We start from the raw sequence: 15,512 nt of genomic DNA, 5'->3' as shown, positions 1-15,512 counted from the left end.
TGCCCCTTATGCAGTATGTATGATGCCCCCACACAGTGTAATGCCCCCATTATGCCCCTTATGCAGGATGTATGATGCCCCCACACAATGTAATGCCCCCATTATGCCCCTTATGCAGGATGTATGATGCCCCCACACAGTGTAATGCCCCATTATGCCCTTTATGCAGTATGTATGATGCCCCCACACAGTGTAATGCCCCCATTATGCCCCTTATGCAGGATGTATGATGCCCCCACACAGTGCAATGCCCCCATTATACCCCTTATGGAGGATGTATGATGCCCCCACACAGTGTAATGCCCCCATTATGCTCCTTATACAGTATGTATGATGCCCTCATACAGTGTAATGCCCCCATTATGCCCCTTATACAGTATGTATGATGCCCCCATTATGCCCCTTATGCAGTATGTATGATGCCCCCACACAGTGTAATGCCCCCATTATACCCCTTATACAGTATGTATGATGCCCGCACACAGTGTAATGCCCCCATTATGCCCCTTATACAGTATGTATGATGCCCTCATACAGTGTAATGCCCCCATTATGCCCCTTATGCAGGATGTAGGATGCCCCCACACAATGTAATGCCCCCATTATGCCCCTTATGCAGGATGTATGATGCCCCCCACACAGTGTAATGCCCCCATTGTGCCCCTTATGCAGGATGTATGATGCCCCCACACAGTGTAATGCCCCCATTATGCCCCTTATGCAGGATGTATGATGCCCCCACACAGTTTAATGCCCCCATTGTGCCCCTTATGCAGGATGTATGATGCCCCTTATGCAGTATGTATGATGCCCCCACACAATGTAATGTCCCGATAATGCCCCTTATGAAGTATGTATGATGCCCCCATACAGTGTAATGCCCCCATTATGCCCCTTATGCAGGATGTATGATGCCCCCACACAGTGTAATGCCCCCATTATGCCCCTTATGCAGGATGTATGATGCCCCCACACAGTGTAATGCCCCCATTGTGCCCCTTATGCAGGATGTATGATGCCCACACAGTGTAATGCCCCCATTATGCCCCTTATGCAGTATGTATGATGCCCCCACACAGTGTAATGCCCCCATTATGCCACTTATGCAGGATGTATGATGCCCCCACACAGTGTAATGCCCCCATTGTGCCCCTTATGCAGGATGTATGATGCCCACACAGTGTAATGCCCCCATTATGCCCCTTATGCAGTATGTATGATGCCCCCACACAGTGTAATGCCCCCATTATGCCCCTTATGCAGTATGTATGATGCCCCCACACAGTGTAATGCCCCCATCATGCCCCTTATGCAGGATGTATGATGCCCCCACACAGTGTAATGCCCCCATTGTGCCCCTTATGCAGGATGTATGATGCCCCCACACAGTGTAATGCCCCCATTGTGCCCCTTATGCTGGATGTGTAATGCCCCCATTATGCCCCTTATGCAGGATGTATGATGCCCCTACACAGTGTAATGCCCCCATTGTACTCCTTATGCAGTATGTATGATGCCCTCCACAGTATAATGTTCCCCCAGTACCACCTGAGATTTTACAGTTGGAATAATCTGTCTGGAAAATGGTTTTCCCTTTGGCTGGTCCCCTACATATAGACCCTCGAGCTTGTATACAGGCATGTAGGGGAGCAGGCCTTACTAGATATCGAGGCTTTGTACAGTAATATACCACATGAGGATGGTATCAGAGGAGTAAGACATTTCTTGAAATCGAGATCGATAGAGTGTAGCAGACATAATGACTTCATGGAGGATCTTCTAAAATTCACTCTTACGCAGAACTTCTTTCTTTTTGACAGGAAGTACTTCCTCCAGCTCAGGGGTACTGCGATGGGGAGCCTCTGTGCTCCCTCATATGCTAACTTATTCCTGGACTGGTGGGAGGAAGCCACAATATTCAGGGATGATCATAAGTGATGGCATCCATATATTGGGGTATGGTACAAATATATTGACTACATTTTTATCACCTGGTCAGGGACGAGTGAACAATCTTTTTAATTTGTCGGGGAACTCAACATCAATAGAGTGGGCCTGAGATTTACATCTGAATTTAATTATAATAATAATTTTTATAGCGCCAACATATTCCACAGCACTTTACAATTTTAGGGGGGACTTATACAGACAATACAGACTTTCCAGAATAAGCATAACTCAGATATTAAAAGGAGTGAGGGCCCTGCTCACAAGCTTACAGTCTGTAAGGAAATAGGGGAGACACAAAAGGTAAAATGTACATATATTGTATAATACTGCCTTAATATACTAAATAGGGTAACTATATAACACTACATGAACTGGTCTCCAGCCAGTATGTGTACAGTACAGACAGAGGCTAATCAGTGCATGGATGGTAGGAGCACGATTTTGAAGAAAATTTTAATATGGGCCAAACTGGGACAGTTAGGTAAGTGTGTTGAGGTGATAGGCCAGTCTAAAGTAATGGGTTTTTAGGGCACGCTTAAAACTGTGAGTATTGGGAATTAATCGAATTGTCCTGGGTAGTGCATTCCATAGAATTGGTGCAGCATGCGAGAAATCTTGGAGACGGGAATGGGAGATTCGGATTACGGAGGATTTTAGTTTTAAGTCATTAGCAGAACGAAGGGCACGGGTAGGGTGGTAGACTGAGACGAGGGAGGAGATGTAGAGTGGTGCTGAATCGTGGATAGCTTTGTGGGTAAGAGCGATAAGTTTATATTGAACTCTGTATTGGATGGGCAATCAGTGCAATGACTGGCACAGGGAAGAGGCATCGTTGTGTCGGTTGGCGAGGAATATGACCCTGACTGCTGTGTTCAGGACGGATTGGAGAGGGGAAAGTTCAGAAAGAGGGAAATCGATAAGTAAAGAGTTGCAATAGTCCAGACGAGAATGAATAAGAGCTACAGTAAGAGTTTTTACCGAGTCAAAGATAGGAAAATTTCTAATTCTAGAGATGTTTTTGAGGTGTAGATGACACGAGCGAGCGAGTGATTTGATGTGAGGAGTGAAGGAAAGATCTGAATCAAGTATGACCCCAAGACAGCGGGCATGTTGCTGGCGAGTAATGATGGAGCCACAAACAGAAATGGCTATATCGGGCATAGATAGGTTAGTGGAGGGAGGAAATAGGAGTAGTTTAGTTTTTGACAGATTCAGTTTTAGATAGATGGAGGACATAATGTTAGAGACAGCGGAAAGACAATCACTGGTATTTTGTAATAATGCAGGGGTGATGTCCGGAGAAGAGGTGTATAATTGGGTGTCATCAGCATAGAGATGGTACTGAAAACCGAATCTGCTGATTGTTTGTCCAATAGGAGCGATATATAAGTAGAAAAGAAGGGCGTCTAGGACTGATCCTTGAGGAACCCCGACAATAAGGGGGAGGGGAGAAGAAGAGGAGCCAGCAAAAGACACAGTGAAGGAGCGGTCAAAGAGGTAGATCCACAGTGTCGAATGCTGCAGAGAGATCCAGAAGAATCAGCAGGAAGTAGTGACCATTAGATTTGGCTGTTAGTAGATCATTAGAAACTTTAGTGAGTGCAGTTTCAGTAGAATGTAAAGAGCAGAAACCAGATTGTAAAGGGTCAAGAAGGGAGTTATCTGAGAGATAGCATATTAGACAGGAGTGGAACAGGCTTTCCAGGAGTTTAGAGATAAAGGGAAAATTGGAAACAAGTCTGTAGTTAGCAGCACAGTTCTGGTCCAGGGATGTTTTTTTAAGTAATGGATGTATGCTGGAGTGTTTAAAAAAGTAGGTAAAAATACAAGATGAGAGGTAGAGGTTGAATATTTTAGTTAGGTGAGTGGTGACAGCTGGAGAAAGGGACTGAAGGAGATGTGAAGGAATAGAGTCACTGGTGCAGGTGGTAGAGCGAGAGGAAGCAAGGAGCCTTGTCACTTCTTCTTCCGTGACTGGTTCGAAGTCAGAAAATGAGCAATATACAATGTGTGAGGGAGGAGCATGCATAACATTTGGGGATTGAGAGAAAATTTCCTGTCGGATATGGTCAATTTTTTCTTTGAAATAATTGGCCAGATCGTCAGTGCTGAGGTTGGTGGTTGGGGACTGTGCTGTTTGATTAAGGAGAGAATGAAAAGTGTCAAACAGGTGTTTAGGATTATTGGACCATGAGATGATGAGGTTGTTAAAGTAGGTTTGCTTGGAGAGGTGAAGGGCGGAGTTATAGGTTTTAAGCATAAATTTATAATGGAGGAAATCTTCGGCCAGATTAGATTTTGTCCACAGCCGTTCGGCACACCTGGAGCCCCGCTGGAGAAAACGTGTTTGCAGCGTGTTCCTGGATTGTCGCCGTCTGTGCCGAGTTGTTCTCTGTGTAGGAGCTGCGCCTTCATCCAGGGCTCATTGCAATGTTTCGTTATAATGCTTCAGTGCAAAGTCAGGGCATGAGAGGGAGGAGATTGGGGCCAATGATGATTGCACCGTTTTCATAAATTTCTGGGTGTTAATGGCATGTATATTTCTATAAGTGTGGAAAGTGGAGGTGTCTTGAGCAGGGTGACAGTTCTTGACAGAGAATGAAAGAAGGTTGTGATCAGAGAGCGGAAGAGGAGAGTTAGTTAAGTCATGTATTGAAGAGAGCCGGTCGAAGATCAGGTCAAAGAGTATTTCCATCTTTATGTGTAGGAGAATTAGTAAGCTGTGAAAGGCCAAAGGAGGAAGTTAGCGATAAAAGATGAGCGGCAGATGGGGAGAGGGAATCGCCTATTGGGATGTTAAAGTCTCCCATGATGAGGGTGGGGATGTCATAGGATAGAAAGTTTGGAAGCCAAGTGGCAAAGTGATCCACAAACTGACAGGAGGGTCCCGGAGGGCGATACACAACCGCCACTCGCAGGGAGAAGGGCCGGTAGAGTCTGACTGTGTGGGCCTTAAAAGAAGGGATGAAAAGTGAGGGTACTGGGGATATAACCTGAAAAGTACATTTTGTTTAAAGGAGCAGACCAACACCAATTATTACCAGTTGCCTTTCCTGTATGTACTGATCAAGAAGGATTGTAACGGGACCCTAGGGACACTCATCTACCATAAACCTTCAAGCACTAATAAACTATTGAAGTGGGATAACCACCACCCCCATCCCCATAAAAAGAGGAAAACCCAAGGGACAATTTTTATGGTTGAGAAGGTACTGCTCGAATGTCACAGATTTTAATATACTGGCAATAGACCTGAACACCAGATTAAGGGATAAAGGGTACTTGTGGTACATTTTGGATTCCGCATCATCGTTTGCAGAAAAATGGTCCATCAGCTCATCTTTTTCTCATTCAGATCTCTAAAATACCGGATCCTCTCAGTGACGATCGTCTATAATTATATAATATAATATAAATTTTCCTGATTTATCCAGGAAAATGATGGACAAGATGGTGGAGAGGATATTACACCTCACCCTAGAGATCCTCTTCCGGCTTACTGGAGAGGTGAGAGATTCTGATGACGTCCCATTACATCATTCTTATCTATGGGAATAACAGATGAACAGAACTGGAGAGGTGAGGACTCTGGAAATGTCTGTAGTGAGATTTATTAATGTGTCTCTCCATAACCAGAGATTAATCACGGGGCCTCCACCTCACCCCCTGATACATGAGGACATCAATGACCAGAAGATCCTAGAACTCGCCTACAAGATGATTGAGCTGCTGACTGGAGAGGTGACACTGCTGGGAATGCTGGGACATTATACAGTAACGCTGTGAAGGGATTGGGGGATGACGGTATCATTGTATGTGTCAGGTTCCTATAAGGTGTCAGGATTTCGCCGTCTATTTCTCCATGGAGGAGTGGGAGTATTTAGAAGGACGTAAAGATCTGTACAGGGACATCATGATGGAGGTTCCCCAGCCCCTCACATCACCAGGTAATAGACAGGACTAAATACACACGGCCTATAATTATCTGTATGTAAAGAATGAATACAGTCCCTGTATGTGTTTCCTCCAGATCTATCCAGTAAGAGGACAACACCAGAGAGATGTCCCCATCCTCTTCTTCCACAGGACTGTAAACAAGAAGATCCCAATGTTCCTCAGGTAGATGGAGAGAAGGTGTCATGAGATTTCCCCTATGATGTGTAGACGGCTGTAAAGGTCATGTCTTCAGTTCTGTTTTATCCACCATTATTATGTTTTATATTTGTGTCATGAGAACGTTGGAGATAACAGTATAAGAGCCGATCAAACTTGTGACTTTTCCATCTGTCTTTGACTTTTATAATATTTGTTTCAGGGTGAAGATCTGACCCATATTAATACTACAGAGACATATGTGAGGGGTGATGAGTGGTGTAAAGAGGAGATTCCTACATATGACTACCCAGGTGAGTAGTAACCACTGAATACACAGAAGTCACAGATTCTTTTCAGACACCGGCTGTGGCTTCTTTATCAGTGGTGTAGTCGTATCACAATCGTGTGATCACCATTTTGCCGCTAGACCACAACATTCTCCTCCATCCGAAAATATTCAAATTACTTTGGGAAATTGTGAAAGCCCTTTTCTATAGAACTTACAACCTGGAGGATCCACCTACCCCCTGGGATTAGGAGACGCTGACCGTTACCTGCCCAGTTCTGTAAACTACAAAGCCATATGTCAGCATACGTAGATTGTCCTGACAAATTAAAAAATCACTTGAAGAAAACTATTATGATGAGCCTGTAAGAGAAAGCGGAGGGTAATGATGCTGTTGGCTTCCTAGATCCCTGATATCTTATTGGATGAATCTACCTTCTCTCCCTTCTGTGCTGCTGAATGTGCTCATATGGTCCCTACAAGACCAGGTCCAGTCTTTCTGGCCAAACTTCACTTTTATGATCGACAACATTAAATGTCCACTGAGGGACACGTGTGAATTTCTGTACAATAACAACAGAGTTTCCCTTTATCCTGACTTTTCAATTTCTTTTAAAACCAACTAACTTCAAACAGGATTGTGATAAACTATACAGAAAACATTACACCTGTGCCATGATATCTCTCTAAGCTGTGCGCGGCTGATGGCTGTAATATACATTTATTCACGCCTGCAGGAGATGTGTTGGCATGGCTCGAGCCCTGGTTTCATGGATTCACTCCACATCATAAATAGTATTGAGCGAATTTGTTCGGCATTTCAGATTCAGGTTCGTGTTCGGGGTTCCGGCTTGTTCGGCCCAAATGGTCAACCATAAATGAGTGTGACTCCAGTTTAGTGTTGGATTTCTCCCTTCATACATACGTTGTTGTTGGGGATGTTACATGTTTATATATTCTTTTTTTTACAAGTTCATTCTGTATGTTAGTTTGATTGTGGTGGGATCGGCCGGCCTCACTTATGTGAGTCTGTAACTCCCTGGTAGTCTTTCAAAAAGATCTCCATTGCCTCTTCCAAATGCCCGAGATCTATATTTAAGACACCTCATCTCTGCACTATTATAAAAAGTTCACTTTAAATGTCTAATATTTCTTCTTGAAACTCATCTGACAGAAAATATTGTCCCTTACGATAGTTTAGATTGCCAAGAGCCACCGAGCCCCATACTCCAATTACCCCAGAGAGGTTTCACCACTAGTTACTCATTTTTCTCTGATGGAGACAGTTCAGTTTTATCATTTCAGTAGATGTGTTATTGTCTATACTCACAGTTTTTGACTTCAGTAATCCTCTGATTTAACCTCTTCCTGCAGCCAGTATTATGTTTCTAATCAGGCCCCATTTTTCAAATCTGACGTGTGTCCCTTTATGTGGTGATATCTTTGGAATTCTTCACAAAGGATAATAGGAAACAAATGGACCTTACAAATTATTTTCCAACTTATTTTGAATCTGACAATCCCCTATATACGGTTGTACACTACTGTCTGGGCACATGGCAGGTTAAGAAGGGAAGAAGCGCCATTTAGCTATTAGGAATGCTCGAAAGATGGCTACCACGAACAGGCTTATAACTATCTACCCTGTTTACAGATTTCTCAAATTACTTTGCTCATCACCCTTTAACACCTCTACATGGATCTGAACCTACACAGAGACCCCTAGGCTTGGGCCACTGTGTTACCTGCTATTCGGTGGAGTGAGATGGGAAGAAGAATAGTCAGGTAGCCGGGTCAGAACCAGGAGGGCAGAGAAAATACAAAATCAGAAGACGCAAGAGTAGTCAGTAAACGGGCCGAGGTCACAACAGGAAACAAATACACAAGCCGGGAGCTGAGCACATAGGACTGAACCAGAGGAGAACAAGGCTGTATCTGGCAGCTTCCAGCAATATGCTTCCAGCTTTAGTAGGGTGCGGTGCTCTCCAAATTGCTTAAGCAGGGAGCAGATTAATCCAGCTGGACAGCACACACACCCATACTGCCAGACTGGATGGTACTACTGGTCCCAGCAACCCTAATCTTAGTGGCTGGACAGAGCCTGAGCCTTTAACTCCCTATTTGGGAGGCAGAATGAACAAACAGTTGAACACCACGCTCCACTGCTTCATCCTATGAGATTTTCTATTAGATGGTCATTGTCCTGGTGAATAAGTGAATTTTTTAATATAACTTGCCTTTTTTATAGACAATTTAAGTAGAAATGTTCAAAAATATAAAATTGAAGGATTTTTTATTAATAAATAATAATTGGTTTTATTCTTGGCAGATGTCTGTACCAGGAGATCAGAGGGACAGCTGACATCTTCAATTTTCAAATCAGATAATTTTCAGATCCCACAGGATACAATTGAAATGAATGACATTACTCTAGATTTACCATCATCCCTTCACAGAAAAGATCTGTCATCTGATCCTTTGAAACAGGTCCCGTCTTCTGATTTATTACCGACTAATAAGGAAAATCAAAGTCACAAAATAAGCATTAAAAAACAAACTGCTCCTAAAGCAAAGAAGCCATTTTCACATTCAGAATATGGATATAGTTTTCCTCTCAAAAAGTCTTTTCTGAAACATCAAAAAATTCACACAGCGAAGAATAGATTTTCTTGCTCCAAGTGTGGGAGATGTTTTAATCAGAAATCAAGTCTTGTTAGGCACCAGATAACTCACACAGGAGAGAAGCCATTTTCCTGTTCAGAATGTGGAAAATGTTTTACAGAGAAATCCACTCTTATCAAACATCAGAGAACTCACACAGGAGAGAAGCCATTTTCATGTTCAGAATGTGGAAAATATTTTACAGAGAAATCAACTCTTATCAGACATCACAGAACTCACACAGGAGAGAAGCCATTTTTCTGTTCAGAATGTGGAAAATGTTTTACAGAGAAATCAACTCTTATCAGCCATCAGAGAACTCACACAGGAGAGAAGCCATTTTCATGTTCAGAATGTGGAAAATGTTTTAACCAGAAATCTAGTTTTCTTAAGCACCAGAGAACCCACACTGTGGAGAAGCCTTTTCCATGTTCAGAGTATGGGAAATGTTTTGTACAGAAATCAAATCTTTTCAAACATCAGACAACTCGCACAGGGGACAAGCCTTTTCCATGTTCAGAATGTGAAAAATGTTTTACAGAGAAATCAACTCTTATCAGCCATCAGAGAACTCACACAGGAGAGAAGCCATTTTCATGTTCAGAATGTGGGAAATGTTTTACAGAGAAATCAACTCTTAGCAGCCACCAGAGATCTCACACAGGAGAAAAGCCATTTTCATGTTCAGAATGTGGGAAATGTTTTGCAAAGAAATCAAATCTTATCAAACATCACAAAACTCACACAGGGGAGAAGCTTTTTTCGTGTTCAGAATGTGGGAAATGTTTTACAGAGAAATCTACTCTTATCAAACATCAGAGAACTCACACAGGGGAGAAGCCTTTTCCATGTTCAGAATGTGGAAAATGTTTTATCCAGAAATCTGATTTTGATAAGCACAAGAGAACCCACACAGTGGAGAAGCCTTTTTCATGTTCAGATTGTGGAAAATGTTTTGTACAGAAATCCTATCTTAATATACATCAGACAACTCACACAGGGGAGAAGCCATTTTCATGTTCAGAATGTGGGAAATGTTTTGCAAATAAATCATATCTTTTCAAACATCAGAGAACTCACACAGGGAAGAAGCCTTTTCCTTGTTCAGAATGTGGAAAATGTTTTACAGAGAAATCAACTCTTATCAACCATCAGAGAACTCACACAGGAGAGAAGCCATTTTCATGTTCAGAATGTGGGAAATATTTTACAGCAAAATCTAATCTTATCAAACATCACAAAACTCACACAGGGGAGAAACCTTTTTCATGTTCAGAATGTGGGAAATGTTTTACAGAGAAATCAACTCTTACCAAACATCTAAGAACTCCCACAGGGGAGAAGCCTTTTCCATGTTCAGAATATGGAAAATGTTTTAACCAGAATTCTGATTTTGATGAGCACCAGAGAACCCACACAGGGGCGAAGCCTTTTTCATGTTCAGATTGTGGGAACTGTTTTGTACAGGAATCACATCTTAACAAACATCAGAGAATTCACACAGGGAAGAAGCCTTTTTCATGTTCCAAATGTGGGAAATGTTTTAACCAGAAAGCGCATTTTGATAACCAGACTGGGGAGAATGCCGCAACTACACCCAACTAGTCTCTGTACAGACAAGAAAGGCCCTAGCTGCACAACTAAAAACACCACCACAGACCTAACTCCCTAATAAGCCGTTGAGGAGTTTCTCGTACCTCCTGAGGAACCAGAGGGGAGGCTGCAACACACTGTCAACAAGGGGAAAGGAAAGTATGAAGTAATATACAAAAAACCTGAATGAGAAACAAAAACCCATTCATATAGGGCAAAGAAGGCAAGCTAAGGAGAACCAAAAATAAAAGGAACGAGTATAATCTCCTAGAAACCTAACATTGCTAGAATGAAAAGGTACTGGGAGGGAAAGCAAACTGACCGGGAGGATATTTTCACCTTTGTGGTGAAACTTATAAAATTCATCCTCACCAACTGTAAATGTAAACCTGTCCGTTTATAATGACCACGGACAAGATAAAGATTCCCAACTCACATCAGGACCACAAGATCCCAGGTACTTTCAGCTGCATCACATCTAATGTAATGTACTTAATATGTAGCAAATGTCCAACTGGGGGTCTGTATGTAGGGGAGACAGGGCAAAAACTTGGATGAATTCTCATCGCCACACAAAAAAAGAATAGATCTACTTGTGGCCACACATTTTTACGGCCACAACTGCTTATCCTTTTCCCAAACTGATAGTTCTGCTTCATGTCACTTGTCTTATCTATTGCATTATTCCTGAGCCCTATTATGTATAAATATTTGACTCTTCAGATTTTGTGTTATTCTTTGTCTGATGAAGAGACCTGAGTAGTCTCGAAAGCTTACTGACTAATGGCTAACTGAAAAGATGGTGTCAACCACTAAGGACTCTCAAATTTTAATATTTTTCTCCATACAGCAATTTTAAGATCTCTCCACAGGTTTTCAATGGGATTTAGATCCAGACTCATTGCTGGTCAGAACTCTGCAGTACTTTGTTTCCATCCATTTTCTGGGTGCTTCTTGAAGTATGTTTGGGGTCATTGTCCTGCTGGATGACCCATGACCTAGGACTCAAACCCAGCTTTCTGACACTAGGCACTACATTGTGACCCAAAATCCTTTGCTAATCTTCAGATTTCATGATGCCTTGCACACAGTCAGAGGCAGCAAAACACCTTTGAACCTCCACCATATTTGACTGTATGGGTTGTAAATTTATTGATTATGCAGTTCTTTTCTCCTTTTTCTGTTTTCTCCATGCTTAGTGTGCCACACATATGCACACAATGCAAAGATTGAATTCATTTCTCCCATTTTTATCTGGTTTTAGTTGTGATTTTCATATTGCCCACACCTGTTACTTGCCACAATTGCGTTTGAACAAGCTTCACATGCTTGAAACAAAGTTGTTTACCCATAATTTTGGCAAGGTGCCAACAATTTTGTCCGGCCTATTTTGTGTGAAATTATGTTTAATTTGCCTTTTTTTCTCTGTTTTCTTGTGTTGTTCCAATACATGCAAAGGAAATAAACGTTTATAGCAAAAAGTGTAATTTCAATCATTTTCAGGGAGAATTACTTCATTTTCTGGAACAATTTCAAGGGAGCCAGCACCTTGACCATGACTTGCTTTTGTTGCCTTTTTAATATGTTGCAGCATATCATCCTCTACTTGTTCAGCTATATTAGGAGGCTTGTAGCAAAGTCCAATTAGCAGCTTTGCATTATTGCCATTTCCGTGTACATTTACCCATACTGATTTTACATCAGGGATATAAAACTCAAAACATGCAGAGGGACAAAATGAAAAACGTGGACAAAGTCGTGGGCCAACTAGTATACAGTATAATGGGCTCCACATAGTCCACCATACAGTATAATGGGCCCCACATAGTCCTCCATACAGAATAATGGGCCCCACAAAGTCTTCCATACATAAGAAGCAAGAGGAAAAAACTTCAAGTCAGAGTCCCATATAATACTGAAAAAATTACAAAATTTTATTAATTATAATTAATACAGGAAAAAAATATGAATTGCAGAAACAGAGGCAGTTAATAGTAAAATAATGGAGGAGCACTAATGAGGAGCATGAGACAAATTAACATGATTATTTTCTGATGTAAATACATAATTGGGCTGCCAAAAAAATAAGTATATATTGTTAAAATGCAGTGAAGCATTCAATAAAAGTGCAGGTTCTTATGAGGTAGGTCAGAAGTAGTTGCTATATAAGAGGTTAGTCATACCGCTGTCTATATATAGGTACTAATCTAGATAGCTCATACTGGGGGTAGCAGATCTTTATAAGTGGTATCAGTGCCTGGACCCCTTAGGCTACAGAGTAAAAGTATATCCTAATACATATTAAAGCCTAGAAAATGCACCTAAATAGGAAAAAAGATTAAAGAATGGCACCAAAAAGAGTGTAGCATGAATCCTATAGTATACTTACAGCCACAGTGGATGTGAACACAGTCCTCAATGGCACTCACCCTAATGTGCGTTTCGGCACGGCTGCCTTCGTCAGGAGGTGGCGTCAATGAAGGTGGGTAGGGTTTAGAAACCCTTGAGCCAATAGAAAAGGGGGTGTGTAGTCTCTCTGCCAATGGGTGTGGGGAGGGAGTGGCATGACACATGGCAATCACCGCCGCATCCACGGCAACATCACCATGACGCAGCAAGCACGTGGTGAACCACGTGACCGCGCATCATGGAGCAGATATTGTTACGGCCAGTGAGGACACCACAGAGAACAGTGAAGCCATGCGTACCGCCCAGTCCACAGACATATATAGTCAAATACAACCGGAGAGAAAAGGAAACTAGCATAATGGGGTAAACTGTCAATAACAGCATAACCCAAATGTATATACAGTACAGACCAAAAGTTTGGACACACCTTTTCATTTAAAGATTTTTCTGTATTTTCTTGACTATGGAAATTGTACATTCACACTGAAGGCATCAAAACTATGAATTAACACATGTGGAATTATATACTTAACAAAAAAGTGTAAAACAACTGAAAATATCTCTTATATTCTAGGATCTTCAAAGTAGCCACCTTTTGCTTTAATGACTGCTTTGCACACTCTTGGCATTCTCTTGATGAGCTTCAAGAGGTAGTCACCGGAAATGGTTTTCACTTCACAGGTGTGCCCTGTCAGGTTTAATAAGTGGGATTTCTTGCCTTATAAATGGGGTTGGGACCATCAGTTGTGTTGTGCAGAAGTCTGGTGGATACACTGCTGATAGTCCTACTGAATAGACTGTTAGAATTTGTATTATGGCAAGAAAAAAGCAGCTAAGTAAAGAAAAACGAGAGGCCATCATTACTTTAAGAAATGAAGGTCAGTCAGTCTGAAAAATTGGGAAAACTTTGAAAGTGTCCCCAAGTGCAGTTGCAAAAACCATCAAGCGCTACAAAGAAACTGGCTCAAATGAGGACCGCCCCAGGAAAGGAAGACCAAGAGTCACCTCTGCTTCTGAGGATAAGTTTATCTGAGTCACCAGCCTCAGAAATCGCAGGTTAACAGCAGCTCAGATTAGAGACCAGGTCAATGCCACACAGAGTTCTAGCAGCAGACACATCTCTACAACAACTGTTAAGAGGAGACTTGGTGCAGCTGGCCTTCATGGTAAAATAGCTGCTAGGAAACCACTGCTAAGGACAGGCAACAAGCAGAAGAGATTTGTTTGGGCTAAAGAACACAAGGAATGGACATTAGACCAGTGGAAATCTGTGCTTTGGTCTGATGAGTCCAAATTTGAGATCTTTGGTTCCAACCACCGTGTCTTTGTGCGATGCAGAAAAGGTGAACGGATGGACTCTACATGCCTGGTTCCCACCGTGAAGCATGGAGGAGGAGGTGTGATGGTGTGGGGGTGCTTTGCTGGTGACACTGTTGGGGATTTATTCAAAATTGAAGGCATACTGAACCAGCATGGCTACCACAGCATCTTGCAGCGGCATGCTATTCCATACGGTTTGCATTTAGTTGGACCATCATTTATTTTTCAACAGGACAATGACCCCAAACACACCTCCAGGCTGTGTAAGGGCTATTTGACCAAGAAGGAGAGTGATGGGGTGCTACGCTAGATGATCTGGCCTCCACAGTCACCAGACCTGAACCCAATCGAGATGGTTTGGGGTGAGCTGGACCGCAGAGTGAAGGCAAAAGGTCCAACAAGTGCTAAGCATCTCTGGGAACTCCTTCAAGATTGTTGGAAGACCATTTCCGGTGACTACCTCTTGAAGCTCATTAAGAGAATGCCAAGAGTATGCAAAGCAGTCATCAAAGCAAAAGGTGGCTGCTTTGAAGAACCTAGAATATAAGACATATTTTCAGTTATTTCACACTTTTTTGTTAAGTATATAATTCCACATGTATTCATAGATTTGATGCCTTCAGTGTGAATGTACAATTTTCATAGTCATGAAAATACAGAAAAATCTTTAAATGAGAAGGTGTGTCCAAACTTTTGGTCTGTGCTGTATGTTAAAAATATAGGGTATAGGCAATAGCCAATTATATATAAGTATGAGAAGTTAATTGGCAATGACAAAACAAAGTATATCTTTAAGAAAAGCTTAAAGTATAACATGATTATATGAGATCATAGTATAAATGCATAATAAGATATAAGAAAATATCTCTCAAAATATCGATCTATAAATGCGAAAGATATACAATATTAACTGTATGGATCAAAAATGTGCACAGAGAAAAAAAGTTACAGATCTTGAGAGCCAAATAGCGCCGGCAATTATGTCCATGTTATCCAATAGCAGAATGGAAGTCCTCAACGTCATTGACTGGTAGAAATGGAGATATCACGTATACAAACATGCCAATCACCATGTAATGCCTTTATGAAAATTTGGTAGAAAAAGACGACGAACTCTCATAGGAGAACACTAAAGAAATAGGAAAAAGTTTAAATTAAAAAAAATACTCAACCATACTAGATAAAAAGGTAAGACAAA

General features: G+C 41.7%; 1 protein-coding gene across 1 annotated transcript in view; it reads left to right on the top strand.

Moving 5' to 3' along the window:
• LOC141198584 (uncharacterized) overlaps positions 1-12,023 on the top strand; it is a 47,845-nt gene extending 35,822 nt beyond the window's left edge. The window contains exon 8 of the mRNA XM_073663009.1: positions 9,058-12,023. Coding sequence (XP_073519110.1) covers positions 9,058-10,597 — 1,540 coding nt within the window. The 3' untranslated portion in view covers positions 10,598-12,023. The remainder of the gene's footprint in view (positions 1-9,057) is intronic.
• Positions 12,024-15,512: the final 3,489 nt, after the last annotated feature.

This window comes from Phyllobates terribilis, unplaced genomic scaffold (genome assembly GCF_046119375.1).
Source record: "Phyllobates terribilis strain yellow unplaced genomic scaffold, ASM4611937v1 Scaffold_98__1_contigs__length_5973952, whole genome shotgun sequence".
Taxonomy (NCBI): Eukaryota; Metazoa; Chordata; class Amphibia; order Anura; family Dendrobatidae; genus Phyllobates; species Phyllobates terribilis.
This window is presented reverse-complemented; position numbering and strand designations above follow the sequence as displayed.